Source organism: Equus caballus, chromosome 10 (assembly GCF_041296265.1).
Source record: "Equus caballus isolate H_3958 breed thoroughbred chromosome 10, TB-T2T, whole genome shotgun sequence".
Classification (NCBI taxonomy): domain Eukaryota; kingdom Metazoa; phylum Chordata; class Mammalia; order Perissodactyla; family Equidae; genus Equus; species Equus caballus.
In genome coordinates, this window is record NC_091693.1 from 8,979,347 (window position 1) to 9,003,295 (window position 23,949).

Genomic DNA, 23,949 nt, shown 5'->3' on the forward strand with positions numbered 1-23,949 from the left:
TGGGACACACAGCTGCTGTGGCAGAGAATTGCTTGCTGTGGGGAAACCCTCCACACATTTGGTGACGAGAAGTGTTGTGAGTGTTCTATGTGGGAAGTACAGGAGGCACCCGGGAGAGACACAGGAGAGAGAACTGGGCTTTTCCCTACTCAGGGGGAGACTGACCTGAGGTTTTTCCTTATATAAGACTCTGGATTGAATGAATTTAGAAAAGTTTTGTGTAACTACTTATCTGTTTTTGAATTTGAATTAATTCTGGACACACTGCTTGAATGTAAAAAACATGAGGACATCTTCATTTGGCTCTTAAGGTGAATCAAACACTTACTCCTTGAATGAAATTTAGATTTATACATTTAGAAAGTGTAAAAATGTTTTACATACTCAGTAATTTACTTTCTTTGCAATTCAAAATTGATTAGAAATTTACATAAAGATACCCATTTTGCAATTTTCCTGTACTACTTAATATAAGAAGTTTTAAACATATACAAAAGTTGTTATAACAGTACATGAAATATATTAATATATTTCTATAGTAGCTTTCTACTTCCTGTATATTTGCAATAGAATTTGAGAGTCATACAAATCGTGACATTGCATCTCCTAAAAAAGACAATTTCCTTCCTACCCAAAGTGACAATCACACATAAAATCAATAGTAACTACATATTCCAGTGTCAACCCATGTTCAAATTTTTTCAATTTTCCCAGGGATGTCTTTTATAACTACTTATTTTCAAAATAGTCTCCAGTCAAAGTTTATGCATTTGATTATTATGACTAATTGTTTTGAAACTAGCTGGCAAACTTTGGACCACAGACCGAATGCAACTGCCACCTGTTTTTGTAAAGTCCTATTGCATCACTGTGTACTCATTTGTTTACGTGTTATCTGTGGCTGCTTTCTTGGTACCATAGAAGAGTTGAGTGGCTGTCACAGAGACCATATGGCCCACAAAACCTACAATATTTACTATTTACAGTCTTCACCTATCCAGAAAAAGTTTGCCACCTCTTCATTTAAAAATCTCTGCAGGGGCTGGCCCAGTGGCATAGCAGTTAAGTTTGCACGCTCCACTTTGACGGCCCTGGGTTTGCCGGGTGGGATCCTGTGCGTGGACCTAGGCACCTCTCAAGCCATGCTGTGGCATGTGTCCCACCTACAAAATAGAGGAAGATGGGCACAGATATTACCTTAGGGCCAATCTTCCTCAGCAAAAAGAGGAGGATTGGCAGCGGATGTTAGCTCAGGGCTAATCTTCCTCAGAAAAATCCTCTGCTGTTTTTTCAAGACTTTGGTTTTTTGAAGAGTGCAGGAAAGTTGTCTCATCGAATGCCACACATTCTTTGATTTTATTTTTATCTTATTTTTCACAGTTCCAGTAAATGTAAAGTTTAAAGGAAGAGGTTTTATTGGGTTCTAATTGAGAAAGTTTTACTTCATCAGTAATGTTGTATACATTAAAAGTCATATAATGTTGGGTTTTCCCAGTATTAAAGATACTTAATGTTATCACTTGGTTATAGTGGTGACTGCTAGATGTCAACAGTGTAGAGATCTATTTTAGTTCTTAATCTGTGTGACAATATTTTGTCACCTTCTTTTCAAACTTTATAATCTCATGTAATCATGCTGAAGTAATAGCAAATTAAAATTGAAATTAAGGCCTATTCAGAAAAGAATGAAAAAGGAAAGAATGAAAAGCCTGTATGTCAGAACAGTGGGATATTGCCAATCCTCTACTCCTTGCAAATTCAATGCGTCCAGGAAACCAAGAATGAATGATAGCACTTTGCTTCTGTTCAGCACTCTATTCCCAGCCCCTGTTCAATGTACGTTACTTTGCAGGCTTTGATGAAGTTGATAAATATTGAATAGGCATTCGATATACAAAGCTAGAAAAACAACAAACCCTAAGCCAATTTAAGGCAACAATTGATACAAATGAAGAATTAGACCTTAATGATTAGTAATCAAAATAGTGCTTTGTCAAACTTTTTTGTCGCCCCCCCCCTTTTCACAGGGTAAAGGGAAAGAAAATCTAGAAGTACATTTTAATAATATGGAAGTGAAACAGTAATCTTCTCAAAGGTGTGCTGTCTTCTCCAAGACCGTGCAGGCTTGACGATTTGCTACAAGGACTCATGGGCATTCAGCAGATTCAGAAGAGCTGCTCTACTCAAGTTTAAGGTTTATTAGAGTGAATGACACAGATTAAAGGGAAAAGTCACATGAGCAATGTCTAGGAGGTGGCCGGCACAGGCTTCCAGGTGTCCCCTCTTGTTAGAATTACGTGGGAACATGCTTAATCCTTCCAGTAATTATTTGTGACAACACGTACATGGCGCAAAATACAGAAGCTCATCTGAACCTTGTGTCCATGATTTTCACTGGGGGTCTTGTAGGCATGCAGTGTCCACCTGACTGAATTCAGCTACCCATCCCCAGGCCCTCAGAGGTCAAAATGATGTGGCTGGCTGAGGGCCTTGGGCTACAGAAACAGGCATTCACCATAATTTGCATTGTTAGCATTAACTGTCTGGTCAAACCAGTAGAGCATGTCGAGGCACATAGTCCAAGGACTCAGGTCATCTCCCAGAGCCAGCCAAGGGCCATTCCTCCTCAACTCAGCCCTTCCTTGGATGCACAGTGAGTGCCATGTGGCTGCTGAGTTAGCTCTTTATTGTCCAGTTAGGCAGTTTTCAGCATTCTGGTTCAGATGACCTGACTGCTTAAATACATTATACAGTGTCCATGTAAGAAATGAGAGATACGGAGATAATATTAGGACACAGAAACTGTTTCAGAAATACTGTCAGTAGGAAAATCAGGTTACAAAACGATATGTATAATGATAGTATTTGCAAAAGACTTGGATATTTCAATATAGAATTACAGACCATTGGTCTTAAGTAGGCAGAAAAAGTCTGGAGTGTTATATACCCATATGTTAACAGTGCTTCTCTTGGGTTTTGATCTTGCTGGAAGTTTTTTGTTTAAATATAATTTTTTGTTCAGTGGCCATGCCTCAATTGAAATATGTATATATGTGAGTGCTTTTTATGATTTAAGAGGAAGCTATTTTTATGTTTTAAGTGAAAAGTTCATTTATTGAAACCATCTCTGCTTGGTCTTAGACAGATACACTAAATGGAGATTGTTTTACTGGATTCCTGTTGTTTCCTTCAGTTTCTCAGTACCTAAACGTCCTCTGGGATTTCCATGTATGGTCACGCGTGCTGGATTTCTGTCTAAAATGGGGAGGGCCCTGAGTAGGGTCTAATACATATTGTTGGTGGTCTCACTGCCACATCCTTTTGCAGGTCTTCTTTACAGAAATATTTCCCACCATGTTAGTCGTGATATACGCCAGACAGCTGCTGAATTATCTTGTCCCATTAGTCTCACTTTCCATCTAACATCATTCGAATAAAAACTGTAAGTATAGCTGTACAGCATAAATTCCTTCCCTGCACCCCCATCTCATCAGCGGAGCTTAATTTAATCGTGCTCTGATCAGGGCAGCTGTAGTTAGAGTGACATCATGACCTTATCAAATCCCAAGTCACCTCACCTGAAGCTTGCTCGGGGCCCTTAAGCCTTCAGACTTACTGAGACGTTACCTTACTGCCTCACAAGGCACTTTAAAGTCGCAACTATGTCATTTTAGTCCTTATATCCCCTCAAATACTATGATTGCAGGATCTGGCCTACGGTAGGCACTTAGTAAAGGTCTGGTTGTTTTACCCCAAATTCTACTTCTAGCAATCAACTTAAGGAAATATCTATAGAAATTCACAAAATTAATGCATAAGGATGTTCAACAGATGTTTTTGATAACCAAAACTTAGAAACAAAGATCTAACAGTAGGCAATAGGTTAATAAATTTGCCTCTGCCATGTGATGACAAATATACCATTGTTAATTATAGTGATTTTGCTCTGGATTAACTGATGAAGAATTGCTGAGTCAGGAAAAGAGGCTTAAAATAAGTATACATGATTTGGAAATGGTGTGTTGTTGAAATTGAGAAAATAGGATCTGTCATCAGGTTTTTAAAATATGAAACGAGGTCATAGTGTTCATGACTTCTTAGTGCCTTGTTTTTGTCATCTATTAAAACATAGAATATGAACATCACCTACTAAATATGAATGTTGTGGAGAAGATTATAAGAAATGTAATAGTATTTTATACTACTCTATTAATATGTTAGCTATTTTTGCTTGTGTGAAGAACATTACATAACCCCCAATTGATTACTATAAATGAAACTTAATACTATTTTTTCTTAATATTGGTATTTATTATAATAAAATTCATGTTTCTCATGCTTGCTATTTCTTATAACACTCACCCAAAGGAAAAAAAAATCAGGAGCTAGGTTTGAGAATGCATTTATTTATTCTTAAAAAAAAATCCCAAAAATTCAGCAAATTCGTTTCTAGGAAAGATGAGGAGGAAATTTTCCCTTCCCCTAACTTCATTAGCAGGAAAGAAACATTTATGAATCATAAATGGTCAAACAATCTGATCTGATCAAGTGTCAACTTGAGAACATTAACAAGAGGCTGAATACCCTTATGATGTAGAATAAGAAGATGTGTGTAAATATAATTGTGACTTATTCTCTATTCTTTCCCTATATACTGTTCCTGGAAATTTATTTGGAGCACACCTAAAAACCAGAGATTATTGTAAAGTTTTGTAACATGAACCATACATATCTTTTTAAAACTTGTATTCTGAAAAACTATGACACATTTTTATCTTATTTGATAATTTGGTGCCCTGTTAATTAAATTAATGATATTTCTACCCTTTAAAATGTATACGTATGGAAGGTATTTCAAACAAGAAGTTGATTCTCACCTCCTTTCTCTAGTCACATACAGAGATATATGATGAAATCCATGGACTCCTTTTGCAGACCCAGCATAATTCTTGGCTTTTTTTTCTCCTTATATGTTAAATTAGTATGATTTCACTCTGCACAAACAAAAAATAAACATACATTCAAAGGAAAAAGTGGAAAAAAATATTAAGTTTGTCATGATGGAGGGAATGTTTAACTTTATTTTTCATAAATTCCTTACAATATTGAATTTTTGCCATACTTACATGAATTGCATCACCAGAAAATATATTGTAAAGTTATATCAATGATATTTGAAAAAGTCATAGAGGAAAAAACGTTATAGACGAGGTTGGTTGTTCCAGCAATTAGGAAAACTGAATCTTATGTCTGGCATGGCAAATCAGTAGAACTGAAACATGTTATACCTACAATCCTTGATACTCTAAATCTCCACAAAACAATTACTTCCACTTCAAGATTTTACCAAGAATAAACACAATCCAGGTAAGTGGTATTTGCATATTGAATCAGAGAGGAAATGAAAAGTAGAACAGTGTTTGGTATCCATAGTTGCTCAATAAATGTAGTCACGCTCCTCCTCTACTTCAGGACGTATACAAATACATGAAATATTATCTTGTGTACAGTCCTTCCAAAATGGCATACAAAACTATAATGTTAAATGGGACTTAATACAATTTAAACTTTTTTGAATATTCCTGTTTATAAATATTATTAGTATATATTTTCCTTCTTATGCCTCACTAAATGAAATAGAGGAAATGAGGGAGAAAGGAAAGAAATTTCTATAATCATCAAGTTCTTAAGGTAATATTTTTAATGTGAATGACCAGCTCAGACTGACCTCAAGCTCCATAAGTTCCGATCTGATTGGCTCAATACTTCAAAGAAGGGTTGACTGAGTACTCGCCAAGATGATGTTGCCAGAGTTCCCTTCACTCAGGCTCTTTTCTCTGAGGGTCTGTTGTGGACTGAATGCTTCTGTCCCCCAAAATTCATACGTTGAAACCCTCCCCTCTATTGTGATGGTATTAGGAGGTGGGGTCTTTGGGAAGCAATTAGGATTCGATGAGATCCTGAGGATGGAGCCCCCGTGAATGGGATTAGCGTCCTTGTAAGAGCGCCCGGAGAGCTTGCTGTCACTCCTCCATGTGCGCGTACAATGAGGAGTCAGCAGTCTGCAGCCTGGAAGAGGGCTCTCACGAGAAGCCCAGCGTGCTGAGCACTCTGGTCTTGGCCTGTGCCACCTCCAGGCCTGTGAGGGATAGATTTCCGTTGTTTGTAAGCCACTCAGCCTATGAGATTCCGTTACGACAGCCCGAACCAAGACGTGAAATCCTACCGAGCAAAGTTAATATTTATTCCTCATGATTCTCTGGAGAAGAATGAAAAAATCCTGAATACTGCCAGTGTTATTAATAACAGAAATTTGAGTGTGAGTGCATGTTTTGGCTTGTGTTGGGTGCGGAGGGTCTCCTTTCACAATTATGAAAGTACAGAAGTTTATTAAATACCGAACTTCCCATAGATCAGCCTTTGGGTCTCCTCTTGGGTCTAGATTGACTTCCGGTGTTCCCTTGATGTTCTTCTCTTTAAATTCCTGTGATTCAGGCCATTTTGCTCTCCCTCATCGCTGGCACATCAGTAACTGGAACCCTGAGGGTTGTCTCTTTGTTTTGATTCTAGTTTCTTTTGCATTGCAGAAGCTCTTTAGTCTGATGAATTCCCACTTGTTTATTTTTTGTTTTGTTTCCCTTGTCTGAGAGGACATAGTATTTGAAAAGATCCTTTTTAGTTGGATGTCAAAGAGAGTACTACCGATATTATGTTCCAGGAGTTTTACAGTTTCAGGAAGTAGAATACCCCTATTGTTTTTTATTGTACAGGTGTATTATGAATGATTAGGCTCTCCTTTATGTTTTCATTTCCAAATTGTGAGATAATATTAATTTTAATAATGAAATTACTAAAGAATATTTCAAGTTGCTTCCTCCTTTCTCCTGTATTGTAAGGCCTAAAATTCCATGTGTTGTCAATGTCTTTGAGCATCACAGGGTCCCAAAGCCCTAACCATGAGTTCCTCTGCTCTAATCAGATATGTCCCTTCCCCCACTAGGAAAGCTCCCAACCAGCTAGTTCCCGTGTCAGCCAGACCAGCTGCACCCCACTGGGTCCTCGGCCTAATGGGCTTCAGCTCCCTGCCAGCCCACAAAATTATTCAAGCAAGCCAATCACATCTTCCCATGGAAATCAGAGGGCACCTTGTCCTCTTGTTAGCACAAAGCCTGCCTCCCACAGCCCCTGCCGGTTTACTCTGCCCCCAAGTGCGACCACCCTGTGGCATGTGGTGTCCTCCTCCCCCAGGATGTAAGGTTGTGTGACTAATAAACTGCTGTCCATCTGATTTATCCAGTGTCTGGATGTGGTGTGTTCAGGCATCTCCAGAACCTAGGGTGGGAGTCCCTCTGTCACCAGGAGAGTGAAGAGGATGCCAACAAAACACCTCACTACCCATTTGTATTGCCATTTCGTGAGCTTTCTGTGTCCACACTGCATAGGATCCTTACAGAACTCAAACATGAAATAGAGATGTTAGATTCTGTTCAGAACCTAGTTTTTATGTGTCTGAAGTTGAGCTACCCAGGAGTATCTTAGGAATATGTCTGTGAAGGAAATTTCATTTTGCTGAGTCTGCAAACCTAAGACGAATATTATTACACTATTGCCCTATCATAAGACAGATGAGGCTGAAATTCCAGGTATAGAATCCTCATTAAACTAGACCCAAAAGGAAAAAGACTGAGATGATTTTCTGGGTTGGGAGAAAGTGGAGCATTAGAGTAAGAAGAACTGAGAGTCAAAATGAGTTGAGGTGGTTGAGGAAACAGACGCTCATACACTGGCGTGAAAATGTAAAATGGTGTGGTCATGCTACGGAGAAACCTGTCAACACCACAAGTTAAAATTCACAGAGCGAATCCACGTTTGAGAACTTACCTTACGTATAAACCTATAAACAAGCAAACTGATAGTTGTGTTGGGATATTAATTAGAGCATTGCTTTTAAGAAAACATAGGACATTCCTTAACATACATTATTAGAAAACTTGTTTCTTACACTAGGGTACAGCCATTTGGCCTCAGGCAGCTGTTGGAAATGATGACACTCCCATGTGCTGATTTAGAAACACTTGTGTGTGAAGAAAAAGAAATACATACATATATGCGTGTATAACATATAAATGTATTTGAAATTATATATGCATATAATATACACATATATTGATACTTACATTTCTGTGTATTGTGTGTGTGTATATACATATATATATATGTATGTATGTATACAGCAAGTGCATATTTGTATGTGAAAATAACTTCTCCAGAAGGACACACACCGACACCAACATGTTGTTGACTCTGAGCTGAGCTACTGTATGACTGGGATACGTGTCAGGAATGGTTGCTTATCTTTCTATTTAAACATTTTAATGCCTTTTGAATTGTTATGCATTACATATTTCAAATAGGTAATAGTGGTGATAACTGAAATATGGGCATCCTTTGATGACTAACTGTAGACTTCCCATTTGCTCAGCATTCTCATGAATCTAAACACATATGGACCAATGCTGATTCTTCTGATAGCACCTTCTTCTCCGATTTTAAGCTGTGGCCACAATTTATCTTACTATCCAGATGCTTAAGAAGCAGAATATTTTTCAAAGGAATCTCATAGCCAGGAATACAAATTAAAGATGTTTCTCAATTTCTGGCTTCTATGCAGTCAAGCCCACTCCAAATACAATACAACAGAGAGGGATGAAAAAATTTGCTGTAGCAAAAAGCAGTCTCAGGGCCTGCCCTGTGGCCGAGTGGTTAAGTTCATGTGCTCTACTTCAGTGGCCAGGGTTTCACCGGTTCGGATCCTGGTCGCAGACCTAGCACCGCTCATGAAGCCATGCTGAGGCAGCGTCCCACATAGCAGAGCTAGAAGGACTTACAGCTAGAATATACAACTATGTACTGGGGGCATCGGGGAGAAGAAGAAGAAAAAATGAAGATTGGTCACAGATGTTGGCTCAGGTACGAATCTTTAAAAAAAAAAAAAATCTGTCTCTGGTGGGCATGATATTGTGAAAAAAAGTAATTTTTTTCTAATTTTCAAACACCTCCTACAGTCTGTGATCTTAAAAAGGAGCCAAATTTGCTCTCTCCTTTTCTTCAATAAGACATTGTACAGTAGAGTCTCACTTCATCCAGCTTGTCTCACCTGGAAACATGGGTTTGCCACTAAACAGTCTAACTTTGTGCAGGATATGTACCCTCTTTTGACCTCAGAAGGTTCAACTCTAAAACAGAAATATCATAGTGAGCATCTGTGACATTTCAGATGTAATGAGCATTTTAGGACCAAGATGCACACATACCAGAACATGTGGGCACATGCACACACCCACACATAGACACACAAATATAGAATATGGATAGGGTGTGAACCCATGTTCAGGAGCTCACGCCCAGGCAAGCTCGAAATGGTCCTTGGGGTCACATTACTATTTTTGTTTCTGCCCAAGGACTGAAGTGGGGGTGGGGGTGGGGTCATCTGCCTGCTGTAAGACACGCCAATAGCCAAGAGGCAAGGGGGTAGGACAGAAAGGGTTTTATTACAGCTTGCTAGCAAGGGGGAAGATGGCTGACTAATGTCCAAAAGAGCCACCTCACGAAGAAAGACTACAGGCCACTTACGTAGGGGGCTGGTCTCTGGCTCAGGGAGGCCTCCATCTCATCTCCAGGTGGGGACAGACATTTGGTCCCAGTTCCCAATAGTCTTTTGTTTTACTGGATATGCATCAGAGACCAGAGCAACGCCCTATACCCTGACTGCTGCCTGACTCTCACCAGGCTCCTACAGTTAACATCTCCCTGGAGCCTGGGTCACCATGGTAATGGTCATGCGAGCTGCTTTTCAGGAATTAGAACCCCTTGTCACTCCAGACTGGTTGAGACCACCAACCCATCAACTGGGCGCCAGCAGATGTCTGATAAGGGACCTTTTGAGGTCAAGAAGCCAAAACCTCCACCCTCAGATCATGCTAACGCCCAGATTGTGTGAGCACGCATGCTGTGAAGAGGCATGGAGTCTGACTGCGCTTGTGTAGACCATCAATAACCTCACCCCTCCTCACCTCCAATCACCTCTCTCCACATTTCAGACCACCTTGGCCCCATCCCATAAATACCCCTGAGTCCCTCTTTTCCAGGAAACAGATTTGAGACTCATTCTCTGGCTCCCTCACATGGATGCCTGGTGAGTAAAACTCTTTCTCTGCTGCGATCTCATACTCTCCAGGTTTGGCTTTCCTAGCAGCAGGCAAAAACGAACCTGCCACAGTAACATCCCCTTCCCGAACCCTCCAGTCCCTCCCAAACGGACGCGCCTCCTCCACCAGGATGCCGCAGGCCACCCCCGGCCTCAGGTGAGCCGCCAGCAGCGCGGAATCTGCGCCTGCGCAGCCCAGTCCGGCCCTCCCAGAAGCCTCCGGGGCCGACTGGCGGCGCTTCCCCGAGACGGTGGCGACCTCGGACCCGCCTCCACGAGCGCAGGGACGTCGCCTCTGGCGCCTTTCCGTCCCGGTGCGCGCCGCGCGTGAGCGGCCCCGCGTGAGGAGGAGATGGGCGCGGGTGGCGCGGGAAGGACGCGGCGGCGCAGCCCGAAGCCCGCGGGACGGGAGCGGGTGAGGGGCCGCGGGGGTCCGAGCGAGGGGGCGCGGCGTCCTGGGTGACGGGGCTGCGGGGGCTGCGGGGCTCTGTGGGGTCGGGTGGCGCGCGCCTCTCGGTCCCCGCCTCCTCTGCCCTCCTCTCAGCCCCACTCGGCTGCCGCGGAGATGTGGCCGCACGTGGGGAACACTGAGCCCTAGGTGCGGACCCGAAAGGACGGGCGTGCAGATCAGGAATTGTCCCCGCCGCGGGCTCCTGGGGGCATCTGGGTGGAGACTCCAAGAACAGGCTTCCTCCCGGGGACTGTGCCCCCCGGGGCTTCTCGGGGGTCGTGTGCATGGTTGAGAGCGACCGCGTTCCCTGAGCCCCGAGCGCGGGAACTGCCGCGAGTCTGACCCGGATTCCAGGCTCTTCTTCCTTCCGTGTGGCTGCTCGCCGTCACAGGGCCGCGGCCGTGGAGGGTGGGGCGTCGTCCTCCCTCAGCGCTGTGTTTATTCTGGATCGTTCGCCCTTAAGATTTTTGTAGATCGGAAGTATGAAGTTAATGTCATGAGTGCACGTCTAATTACTAGACAGATGCTGAAGTTTTTCGGAACAGGAGTTCGGAACCAGGGGTCCCTAATATTTGTGGGTTTACAGGGACCACAGAGCCCTCGTAGTTGTATAGAGAATTCCTCTATGTTTTGTAAAAATGCATTTTTCTACCATGTATATAACCCAACAGATTTGGATCTGGGTTTTTGATCTGCAAAGATTGTTATACGTTCTGATGGTTTTGTGCAAAATTAATGATCAAGATAATGGGAATGGCTAAGAAAATCACTGCCATCCATGGGGTAGAATATTATGCCGATAATAGAATTTCTGTTCATAAGAGTTAGTCATTGGAAGAAAAAATGGGTATGATCCAATGTTAAGCAGCCTTGATATTGTAGATAATAGTACTTAAGAAAATTGGAAATTATATATGCAGCTCATTTTGAAAAGAGAATTTTATACAAACTTTTTGAAAGGATTGTATCCAAAATGTTGGTTTAATCAGTTATTTAGAGAGGAAAAGAAGGAGTTTAGCCACATTTATCGAGCATCTTCTGTGTACTCAAAACTTTTCTACGTATTTGGTGTACATATTCTCATTAATTTGCAGAGGCAGTATCTGTGTCCATTAATGTTAAAGTGTTTATAGTGCAATGTCTCTTAATTGTATCAGTGTAGTACAGCTAAAGAATATTCAAGAACAGTAAGTAGTATTTGTTTCAATCACATTGATTTTTCATGACAGGCCTAATATCTGCAAATTTTTTTTTTTTTTAAAGATTGACACCTCAGCTAACAACTGTTTGCCAATCTTTTTTTTCCCCCTGCTTTTTCTCCGTCAAATCCCCCCAGTACATAGTTGCATATTTTGGTTGTGGGTCCTTCTAGTTGTGGCACGTGGGACGCCACCTCAGCGTGGCCTGATGAGCGGTGCCATCAGGATTCAAACTGGGGAAACCCTGGGCCACCGAAGCGAAGTGCGTGAACTTAACCACTCAACCGCAGGGCCGGCCCCTCTACAGATTTTTTAAATGAGGAAAATATAGCCTCTTCCCAAAGTGATGTCTATAAATATTTTTAATACTTTCAAATATCTTTATGTTGTATTATGATGGAATGAATGCAGGCTTATTACAAAAAAGTTTTATTTCCTAAGGAATTTATTAAGAAGAAAGCAAGAATGGCGGGTAATCTGTCTAGAGTTAATCTCTTTTAATATTTTAGTGTATATTTTTCCAGTATTTATTTTTCCATTTCCATGTGGCTTTGTTTCGGCAGAATAGAATTGGTCAAATAAAGGAAACAAAGAGTCCAACTAGTAGTTTGAAACAGAAGTCTACTTCAGTCATAGGTTCCTTTATATCTCTGTGTGTAGAGAGAAGAGGAGAGGGCCAGGAATTTGTTTGAAAAGCATTCCAGTAAACCTTTTAGTTCATAGAAATGTTATTTAAAACTTGTTACCTGTACACCATATTACTAAATAAGACACCCTTTCGGAATTGTTAGTTTAGAGATTTAAGGTTACTTTCAGAAAAAAATAAGACTGGGGCCAGCCCCGTGGCGGAGTGGTTAAGTTCGCACTCTCCACTTTGGTGGCCCAGGGTTTCCCCAGTTTGAATCCTGGGCACCGCTCATCAGGCCATGCTGAGGTGGCATCCCACGTGCCACAACTAGAAGGACCCACAACTAAAATATACAACTATGTACTGGGGGGATTTGGGGAGAAAAAGCAGAAAGAAAAACAAGAAGAAAAGAAGATTGGCAACAGTTGTTAGCTCAGGTGCCAATCTTTAAAAAAAGAAAAAAGTAGGACTAATCTCTGATTTCTAGGTGTCTTGCAAGTACAAATACCTCCAAACATAGTTATTATACCAGAAAATAAAGGTTATATTTACAAATCTTTATATAACTCTTCATATTCTGCAGAAAAATAAGATTCATTCTCCAGTTAATGTTTGCAGCTTTATCATGCTGTTCTTGGAACAAGTTTATGATGCTGAACAGAGTTTTTCTTGCTGTCTGTAGCTGCTGGGGACTGAGGAAGGGGACATTTTCTCTTTTCCTGTCCGTTAATCTGTCTCTGTAACTAATGATTTTATTAAGCAGAATTCTGTTTTCTCAAGTGGAGGTCCTGAAATTTTAAAAATTAGAATTATAAGAAAGAAAAAGCCCAAGGAGCACAGTTTCAGTATAATAAAAACAGGAAGCCCCAGAATTAACTTCTTTTTATAATGAAAGATTAAGGCACATGGAATAATTTTCATCTTCAGTGATGGTAGCTGATTTCCATTAGTCATCATGATACACATTTTAGTATTTATATGGATTATCTCACTAAGTCTCCAAGGTAGTCATATGTCATAGGTGATACGCTTATCCCTGCTTTGCTGATGAATAGACAGGCGCTGAGATGTTTTTAACTCTCACAGCTCAGAGCTCAATATCACTTCCTGAAAGTCTGAAAACAATGCCTGTTTCTTAATTTCAGCAGGATATCACTTCTTAATTTATGCATCCTTCTTTAAACGTGCCTTCTTCGCCAAGCAATTCTTTTAATATTGTTTTCCATCTATTATACGGCTTAATATTATCCTTATTAATAATGGTATAGTATGTCACAATATAGCAGAGCATAATATATTTGACCTGTTTTCCTACCGTGAGATTTTTCTGTTTTTAAATTTGGACTATCAAAAATCATTCTCTAATGAACATCCTTGTGCGTATATTTTGAAACCTGCTATGTTATTTCCTTTAAAAATTTTGTAGAAGTGGTGTTTTGCCGTCAAAAATCATATCTTAATTGTCTACAATATGCTAGGCCTGGAAAGTGTAATATTTGGAGTAATATAATCACTAAAAAGACATAATTGCTTCCTTCAAAGCACTTGTAATCTATAAAGGACGTTAAAATCGGCATAGGAGTAATTGTAAGGTAGCATGTGATAAAGGCCACTGGAGAGATTTAGCTGGCTTGCCTTGTGAGTTCACAGAAATGAGACATCAGTGTGACTGAGTGACAGTCGGGATATGAAGAAATTATACTGAGCGCATGGGATCTGTGTGGCAATAAATAGATTTTATACTATAATCTTTACATCTTGTAAATTTCATCAGTGATGTTGGGTGTATAATAGATTTCATCAGTGATATTAGATGCACGGCAGAATTAATAGATAAGATAATTCAGCAGCTGTCTGAAGGATATCACGACAAAACTGACAGGTTTAGAAACAATTCTGTCAAAAGCTCTGAAATAAAGCTGCATGGAGACTGTCATCAATTTACAAAAGAGATTACTCAGGGACAGTTCCCCAATTTTTTGTAGATAGAATTCCAGCATACCAACATGAGAAGAAATGATAAAGTGAGTTGAGGTATTGGGATCCAGAGGAAACAAAATATAAGCCATTTAGAAAAACAGTCTGAATTTAAAGCACAAAGAACTTGATGGAAGTCTCCAACTTAATGAATTAAAAACACACATATTTCAAGTTGCTGTGTCAACTGTTACAATGATTATGAAGTAAACTTTAAAAGAATCAAGATGTAAGCAAAAAGAAAGAGAATGCTGAGGTCAAATTCTGATCATGGCAAAGGTGTATTTTACATCTTCACTAGTCTTATTTGTTTCATGTATTGACTAGAAACAACTGAATAAACAATGATTTCTTTCTTTTTTTCCTTTTTTTTAAGATTGGCACCTGAGCTAACAACTGTTGCCAATTTTCCTCTTTTTTTTTTTTTCTTTTTCTCCCCAAACCTCCCCGGTACATAGTTGCATGTTTTAGTTGTGGGTCCTCCTAGTTGTGGCATGTGGGACGCCGCCTAAACATGGCCTGATGAGCGGTGCCATTTCTGCACCCAGGATCTGAACCGGCGAGACCCTGGGCCACCAAAGCGGAGTGTGTGAACTTAACCACTCGGCCACGGGGCCGGTCCCAGTGATCCGTTTCTAAAACCAGCTCCCCCCGAAAAAAACAATTCAAAACATAAACAAAAATATAAAAACTGTAAATATATAGCCATATAAATTTCCAGACTTTTTCTGTCTTCTGTTTTATGATTATCTGTCTGCCATTCTTCTCTCTGTATTGATTAGTATATTTTTATATCTTATAAAAATAAATATATGGGTCAACCTGATTTTTCTGTTGACATTATGTATGAAATATTTTCCATGTCCTTAAATGTTCTTCCAAACTTATACATTTTAATGACTACTTTATATTTTGTACAGTGTTGGCCTGGCGTATGTTTACTAAGCTTTGCTAGATAGAATGCCGAACATTCCTTGCCCATCGCTAATATTTTGATCGACTTTATCCAATTTCAAGGCCATAAAAGAGGTTCTGGTTTGGGTGATGCGGCCTCTTTTCGGTCTTGAAGTTGGCAGTGGGAAGAGGAAGTTCTGCGCAGTGCAAGGCAGAGCCGCCCACTCTCAGGTCCACATCAGCCTCACCAGAGTGGCGCACTGGGCAGCGAATTTCCTGCTGAAGTATCTGGGTCTGGCTTCAATGCAGAAATGACTCTGCAGCTGAGACCCTGGGAATTGGGTGGGGCACTGGATTTGTCCAGAATCTTCATTTATCCAAATTGTGTGTGATGCGAGGTGATGGGGAGCGTGTAATGGAAGAGCACAGCGGTAACACTAACTCAGTTCCTGCGGGGACACTGAAGCACAGCTGGTCTCAAGGTCTTTCTCTTCTCCCAGGGCCGGGATTTGTGGACTCTGCTCTAATGGCAGAGGAACCCAAAGGACCGGTCAGCTCTTGCAGGTCTAAAACCATGGCCCATGTAAGTTGATGTTTATTTCCTTGTTGAAATATGTGTGTTTTTTAGGTCATATCGGTATTTTCATCAATTTTCCTGCAGTTCCTAAAAGAAAGGCCCCGCAAATAACCTGCTTCCCAGCTCTTGTTCCACAGAGCAGTGATGCCAGATTACCTGGCGCCCTCTCTGTGTGGCCCATTCTTAAGTAACTGGGGTTCATGTAATTATTGACCAAATTATTCAGCGTATTTTAAGTGCCCATTCTTCTGTTGAGGGCAGGCATGGAGTAGTGAAGCAGTTCAATTCTTTAAGTAAAGCTTTATGCAGTGCGGGTCAGGTCTGCAGTATGGTGAGATGCAGATGGTGGTTGTGTTTGACTGTCCACAATAAGACTGACATATTCTGCATCCCTGACATTTCCAGAAGATGAGGTGAAATTTGTCATTGAGTGACCCGAATCTTAATGTAGGGAGAAATCTCATGTTTGGTATGGATTAGTGTATGATTGGGGCTTTTAACATGGAGCTCATGGATTTGGTAGGAAAGCCATGAGACATGAGGCTATTTTGTTGTTGAACGAGACATGCTAAGCTTGGGTGACATCTGTATAATTGACCAACCTTCTTCAGTATCCTTTAACTCAATGTATGATCTATTACTGTATAATTGATTACCCTGAAACATAGTGTCATAAAGCAGTAAGCATTTATCTCAGAGTTTCAGAGGGTCAGGAGTCTGCACGTGACTCTGGGTCTCTTAGAAGGCCGTCAGTGTGCCGGTCAGGGTTGGCGTCATCTCAGAGCTCAACTTTGGGTGGACCTGCTTCCAAGCCCACTCAAGTGGTTGTTGACAGGATCCAGTGCTTCATGGGCCATTGGACCGGGGGCCTCACTTCCTCAGTAGGCGCTGGCTGGAGACTGCTCTTGGTTTGTTGTTATGTGGGCCTCTCCAGAGGGTGGCTCACAGCATGTTAAGTGGCTTCCTCAGAGTGAGCAAGTGAGACAGCAAGAGGGGACGAGCAATGTGGAAATCATAGTCTTTTATAACCTAGTGTTGGAAGTGACATTCCATCACGTTTACTGTTTTCTGTTTGTTAGGAACAAATTACTCTTGCTAGGTTCAGCCCACATTGAAACGGAGAGGATTTCCTGAAGACGTATATACCAGGAGGTGGCGATCATTGGTAACCAATGAAGTTACCTACCACACTCAGAATAAAGGAAGCGTTTAGTGAGAAATGGTAAATGGCAACAGAACTGAATAGCATATGTAGTAGGTGAAAACAGAAAATTGGGCAAGACTTTCCAAATTGTGCATCTAACTGTATAAATTATTAAATATGATACATCCATAAAATTTAATGTCACGTGCCAAAAAATACATGGATCTATTGAAGTGAGTCAAATGTTGATGGTAAGATTTGATATAGTAAAGAAGTTGATGCTTGAAGAAAGTCTTAATTTTATGCAATTTTCTAAAGTTTGGATAAAAAACATCCCATGGTTAAATGTCTCTCTTCCCTTCAAAGAAAAGTATTCCTCAATAACCCAGATTTATTGAGAATTTATGAGGCAGGTAGCATTTCTACATTATTCTTGTATACACTTATTTATTTAGTAGGGAAGCATTATTATTTTGTCTTTTTCCAAAAGTTTTCAATATTTAGAAGTATCCCAGAGTATGGAAAATGTTTTGCCTATACCAGCAGGCTTCTTTAAAATTATATATGCATTCTGCTTCAGTCTCCTCCTACATCATAGATTTCCAGCCTACAGGTTTTCCAGATTGCTCTTTTCCTGCATAGAAGTCCTTCATCTCCTCTGCTCCCACTTTTAAAATGTTTTCTTCAGTTTCCCCAGTAATGCATGTATTTGCTGTTTCAGGGATCATTGACGTTCAGCGATGTGGCCATAGCCTTCTCTCAGCAGGAGTGGGAAGGTCTCAACCCTGTTCAGAAGACTTTGTACCAGGACGTGATGATGGAGAACTATAGAAACCTGCTCTCACTGGGTATGTTTATCCGCCTCAGATAATTTAGATTAATTTAGAATCTGTTGTATCGGCTATGTGTTTTTTCCACTGTGATTTTCAGGGTGGCTTTTCAAGAAACTAGCTAAATTTGTTTTCCCTCCTCCCAAAAAAATGGTTCGAGCTATGTCAGGGTTAGAAATGGCAACTCCATTAAACATCTCCATCTTCCCTGTCCCTCAGTAACATTCTTAGCTCCCTCTGTTCTGTCTTTGTATTTGCCTCTCTTCCCTACTGACCAAGCAGCTCCATTAGCAGTCTGCGGCATGTGTTGTCAAACTGTTGTCACAGGATCCAGGTTTCTCGTTTGTTTGTGCTCCACATTGCTGTAATACAGCATTTTATTGTCTGGTCCAGTTCTAGGGATATCAGGTTGAGAGTGGGTCCAGAGTTGCTCTCATTATCAGAAGAGCCTCTGTAATTCATATAGTGGTGGACTGGATATTTGGAATTCATTTAAAACTGCGCCAAAAGCAATCTGTTTCCTAAGACAAAATTGGTCTGATGTGTGGTTTTGAGTCATGATCCATGAAAATTACAGTTAAAATGAAATGAATGTCCGATAGCTGTCTCTTCTTGTATACTCTAGGAACTTCAGAGCATGTCATTGATAATGTTAATAGCTAACACTGTGACTGCTGTGTAGTAGTCAGTACTCCAAGCACATTATGTGATCTGATTAAACTAACTGGGAGTATTAACTGATTTAATCCCCCCAACAGTGCTACTATCACCCCCATTTTATAAATGAGAATACTAAGCTGCAGTGGGTTTAAGTGAACTGCCCAAGGTCGTACCCAACTGGAAGGCAACAAACAGGAATTGATCCCAGGCTCCAGAGTGTGTTTTCACTATCTTTATGCTTGTTCTCTAGTGTTAAAGGCCATGTGAGTTTAAATTTTAAACAAACAGTATAACAAAAACTGATCTCTTATTCTTTACTTCTCTCATTTTTCTCTCAAATATTGAATATCATTATGATCTTTTGATTATAGTAATTATAATTTTAAGTCTTGACTAGTGACTATTTCTCTATCCTGTGGCTTTTTTTTTCTCTGTAAGCAGGTCATGCCATTTCTAAGCCAGGTGTAATTACCTTATTGGAGCAAGGAAAGGAGCCCTGGATGGTTGTAAGGGAAGAAACAAGAAGATGGTGTCCAGGTAAGTGAGAGCAAGTCAGGCAGGAGAAGTCCTCTGTGTAGTGATGGCCCAAGTGGGGGACACACTTGGTAAACACATCCTGCGAACCCTGCTTGGGAAGCTCCCTTCTCTGTGAAGAACAGGCTTGTGATGGGGGAAGGAAATATCTCAGAATGAGACACCCAGTGAACTTCATCTTAACCTCATTAACCATTCGTCGTGTTACTTTTCTCGTATTTCCCTCCCAGTTTAGTGCTCGACACTCTCCTTCTTCCGCAGTGTAGCCATTTTGCCTGTACATAGTTTGGACCGAAATTCTTTCCAGATCCTCTTTTTCGGTGTGACTCCATTGTCTAAAATTACATTAATTCCTGTATCTGGCAAATATTTGAATCCTCTGAGTTTGGCCCTGCACGTGGCACCGTCAGTCCAGGAATAGTAAGTAGGGCAGAGAATGTTTCTGCAGTGATGGGATCATACTGTGTTAGGCACAACAAATAAATAGATAAGTAATATCAGGCAGTGAAATACGTTATGAAGGACCCTAACCAAGAACACAGCACATTTAGGTGAGGTCGCAGGGTCAGGAACCCTTTTCTGAGAAGGTGACGTTTGTGCAGAGATGTGAAGTAAGGCCTCAGGCATTTTGAGTATGTGAGCGAGAACATTCCAAGGAGAGTGAACCACACGTGCTACGGCCCTCAAGGGGGGATGAGGTTTGTGTGTTTGAGGAGTGGCAGGTTGATCAGAGTTAGTGAGTGGTGACTGACAGGATGTGAAACTAGAACGTTAGGAAGGATAAGATCGTGTAACGTATTGTGGTTCATTATTAAGAATTGGAATTGTTTTCTTGGGGCTGGCCCCGTGGCGGAGTGGTTAAGTTCGCGTGCTCCGCTGCAGGCAGCACAGTGTTTTGTTGGTTCGAATCATGGGCGCAGACATCGCACTGCTCATCAAACCACGCTGAGGCAGCGTCCCACATGCCACAACTAGAAGGACCCACAATGAAGAATATACAACTATGTACTGGAGGGCTTTGGGGAGAAAAAGGAAAAAAGTAAAATCTTTAAAAAAAAAAAAAAAGAATTGTTTTCTAGGAGTAATTAGGATCCCTAATCTGATTGCAGTTTTTTATCTTCATCCTTTTCATTACTTATAAAACTCATACAGAAGCCTAGATAAAACAACTATAGGTTTATTACTCATTTTCATATCCAAATATTTCTTTTTTATATAATTATTTTTAAAATTTATATAATAAATTTTTTATAATGTGAAATTTCAGTTGTGCATTATTGTTTGTCAGACACCATATAAATGTGCCCTTTCACCCCGTGTGCCCACCCCACTTCCCTCTGGTAACCACCAAATTGTTCTCTTTGTCTGTCAGTTTGTTTATCTTCCACAAGTGAGTGAAATCATACAGTGTTTCTCTTTCTGGCTTATTTCGCTTAACATAATACCCTCAAGATCATCCATGTGTTTGCAAATGGGACAATTGTATCTTTTTTATGGCTGAGTAGTATTTATTCAATCCTCTTTATCCAATCATCAGTCGATGGGCACTTGGGTTGCTTCCACATCTTGGCTATTGTGAATAATGCTGCAGTGAACATAGGGGTGCATAAGTCTCCTTGTTTTCAACTTCTTTGGATAAATACCCAGTAGTGGGATAGCTGGGTCGTATGGTATTTCCATTTTTAATTTTTTGAGAAATCTCCATACTGTTTTCCATAATCGCTCCAACAGTTTTCATTCCTACCAGCACTGTATGAGGGTTCCCTTTTCTCCACAACTTCTCCGACGTTTGTTATTTTTTGCCGTTCTAACGGGTATAAGGTGATATCTTACTGTGGTTTTGATTTGCATTTCCCTGATGATTAGTAGTGTTGAACATCTTTTCATATGCCTATTGGCCGTCTGTGTATCTTCTTTGGAAAAATGTCTGTTTGTATCCCCTGCCCACTTTTTGATCGGGTTGTTTGTGTTTTTTTAGTTCAGTTGTGTGAGTTCTTTATATATTATGCAGATTAACCCCTTGTCAGATATATGATTTGCAAATATTTTCTCCTAGTCGGTGGGTTGTTTTTTCATTTTGATCCTGGTTTCCTTTGCCTTCCAGAAGCTCTTTAGTCTAATGAAGTGCCACTTGTTTATTTTTTGTTTCCCTTGTCCAAGTAGACATAGTATTCAAAAAGATCCTTTTAAGGCTGATGTCAAAGAATGTACTGCCTGTATTTTCTTCTAGAAGTTTTAAGGTTTCAGGTCTTCAAGTTGTTGGTCCATTTTGAGTCTGTTTTTGTGTATGGAGAAAGATAATGGTCTGCTTTCATTCTTCTGCATGTGACTCTCCACCTTTCCCAGCACCATTTATTGAAGAGGCTTTCCTTTCTCCGTTGTATGGTTGTGGCTCCTTTGTTGAAGATTAGCTGTCCGTAGGTGTGTCATTTTATTACTGGGCTTTCACTTCTGTTCCATTGATCTGTGTGCCTGTTTTTGTACCAGGACCATTACTATAGTTTTGTAGTACATTTTGAAGTTAGGGATTGCAATGCCACCAGCTTTGTTGTTGTTTCTCAGGATTGCTTTGACTATTTGGGGTCTTTTTTTGCCCCATGTGAATTTTAGGATTCTTTGTTCTATTTCTGTGAAGAATGTCATTGGGATTCTGTTTGGGAGTGTATTGAATCTGTAGATAACTTTAGGTAATATGGACATTTTAACTATGTTTATTCTTCCAGTCCATGTGCATGGAATATCTTTCCTTATGTCATTATCAGTTTCTTTCAGTAATGTCTTATAGTTGTCCTTGTATGGGTCTTTCACCTCCTTGGTTAAATTTATTCCTAGATATTTTATTCTTATTTTGCGATTGTAAATGGGATCGTATTCTTGAGTTCTCTTTCTGTTAGTTTGTTATTGGAGTATAGAAATGCCACTAATTTTTGGGAGTTGGCTTTGTACCCTGCCACTTTGCTGTAGTTGCTGATTATTTCTAAAAGTTTTCTGATGGATTCTTTAGGGTTTTCTATATATAAATTCATGTCTGTCATCTGCAAACAATGAGAGTTTCACTTCTTCATTGCCTATTAGGATTCCTTTTGTTTCTGTTTCTTGCTTAGTTGCTCTGGCCAAAACCTCTAGTACTGTGTTGAATAAGAGTGGTGAGAGTGGGCACCCTTGTCTTGTTCCTGTTCTCAGAGGGATGGCTTTCAGTTTTTCCCCATTGAGTATGATGCTGGCTGTGGGTTTGTCATATATGGCCTTGATGATTTTGAGGTACTTTCCTTCTATACCCATTTTATTGAGAGTTTTTATCATGAATGGATGTTGGATCTTGTCAAATGCTTTCTCTGCATCTGTTGAGATTATCATATGGGTTTTGTTCCTCATTTTGTTAATGTGGTGTATCAGATTGATTGATTTGTGAATGTTGAACCATCCCTGTGTCCCTGGTGTGAATCCCACTTGATCATGGTGTATGATCTTTTTAATGTATTGCTGTATTCGGTTTGCCAATATTTGGTTGAGGATTTTTGCATCTGTGTTCATCGGCAATACTGTCTTGTAATTTTCCTTCTTTGTGTTGTCCTTGTCTAGCTTTGGTATCAGGGTGATGTTGGCCTCATAGAATGTGTTAGGAATTTTCCAACTCCCTCAATTTTTTGGAGTAGTTTGTAAAGAATAGGTAATAAACCTTCTTTGAATGTTTGGTAGAATTCTCCAGAGAAGGTATCTAGTCCTGGACTTTTATTTTTTGAGAGGTTTTTTAGTACAGTTTCAATCTCTTTACTTGTGATTGGTCTATTCAGATTCTATTTCTTCTTGATTCAATTTTGGGAGGTTGTAAGAGTCTAGGAATTTATCCATTTCTTCTGGATTGTCCAGTTTGTTGGCATATAGATTTTCATAATATTCTCTTAAACCTTTTGTATTTCTGTGGTATCTGTTGTAATTTCTCCTCTTTCAATTCTGATCTTATTTATTTGAGTCATCTCTCTTTTTTTCTTAGGGAGTATGGCTAAGGGTTTGTCAATTATAGGTTAAGGTATTAATCGTAATTCCCAGGAAACCATTAAGAAAATAACTTAAAAAATTATATAGCAAAGGAAACAGTAAGGGAAATCAAGTGATACCCTAGAACATCTCTATTTAACAACAAAGAAGGCAATAATTAAGAAATGGGGGGTGGGGGAAGGCCTAAAACATATAGAAAATAATTATCAAAATTTCAGGCATAAGTTCTATCAGTAATCACATTAAACTTAAACTGAGGACACACTCCATTTAAAAGACCAACATTGGCAAAATGGATTAAAAATAAAAAACATGATCCAACTGTAAGAAACACATTTTAGGGTCAAAAACACAAATAGGGTGTGGTATGGTTGTCATATTTTTTTAGCTTGTTTCTACATGTGATAAATTCACTTTGGTTTACTTAAGCTGTTCCAGTCTCTCTAAGCCTTTGGAAACCTTCCTCTGCCATTTAAGGAGGAACTTGGCCACTCTTGTAGTGGACTTTTCTTGTCAAAGTAGCTCAACTGAAACATTTCTCTGTATTTCCTTTTCTGTATAATTCTGGGTTACCCTGGACCACTAGAGTCATTTTGGTGACATTGGCAAGGTAAAAACCAAGCAGAAACCATGTTCTTCTGTTTGGCCTGTAAGTGGGCCCCAGGACATTGTCTTGGAGCTCACATGTGTGGTCACTTAACCGCTTGGTAACCATGTTGGCAGGCGGCAGCAGCTGAACCTGGCTTCCCCAGTCCCTGCCAGAGCTCCTCCTTCAGCTTCTGTACCCCTTGGGACATGTGAAGTCTTTAGCTCCATGACAAAGGCACTAGCCTCTCCTGCAGAATTCCC

General features: G+C 40.2%; 1 protein-coding gene across 1 annotated transcript in view; it reads left to right on the forward strand.

The window, feature by feature from the left end:
- The window catches only part of LOC106780903 (zinc finger protein 30), a 66,582-nt gene that overhangs the window by 37,513 nt on the left and 5,120 nt on the right, over positions 1-23,949 (forward strand). The window contains exons 6-12 of the mRNA XM_070225604.1: positions 7,001-7,251; positions 9,883-9,996; positions 10,238-10,521; positions 10,557-10,622; positions 15,857-15,939; positions 17,799-17,925; positions 19,009-19,104. Of these exons, the coding sequence (XP_070081705.1) occupies positions 7,001-7,251; positions 9,883-9,996; positions 10,238-10,521; positions 10,557-10,622; positions 15,857-15,939; positions 17,799-17,925; positions 19,009-19,104 (1,021 nt within the window). The remainder of the gene's footprint in view (positions 1-7,000; positions 7,252-9,882; positions 9,997-10,237; positions 10,522-10,556; positions 10,623-15,856; positions 15,940-17,798; positions 17,926-19,008; positions 19,105-23,949) is intronic.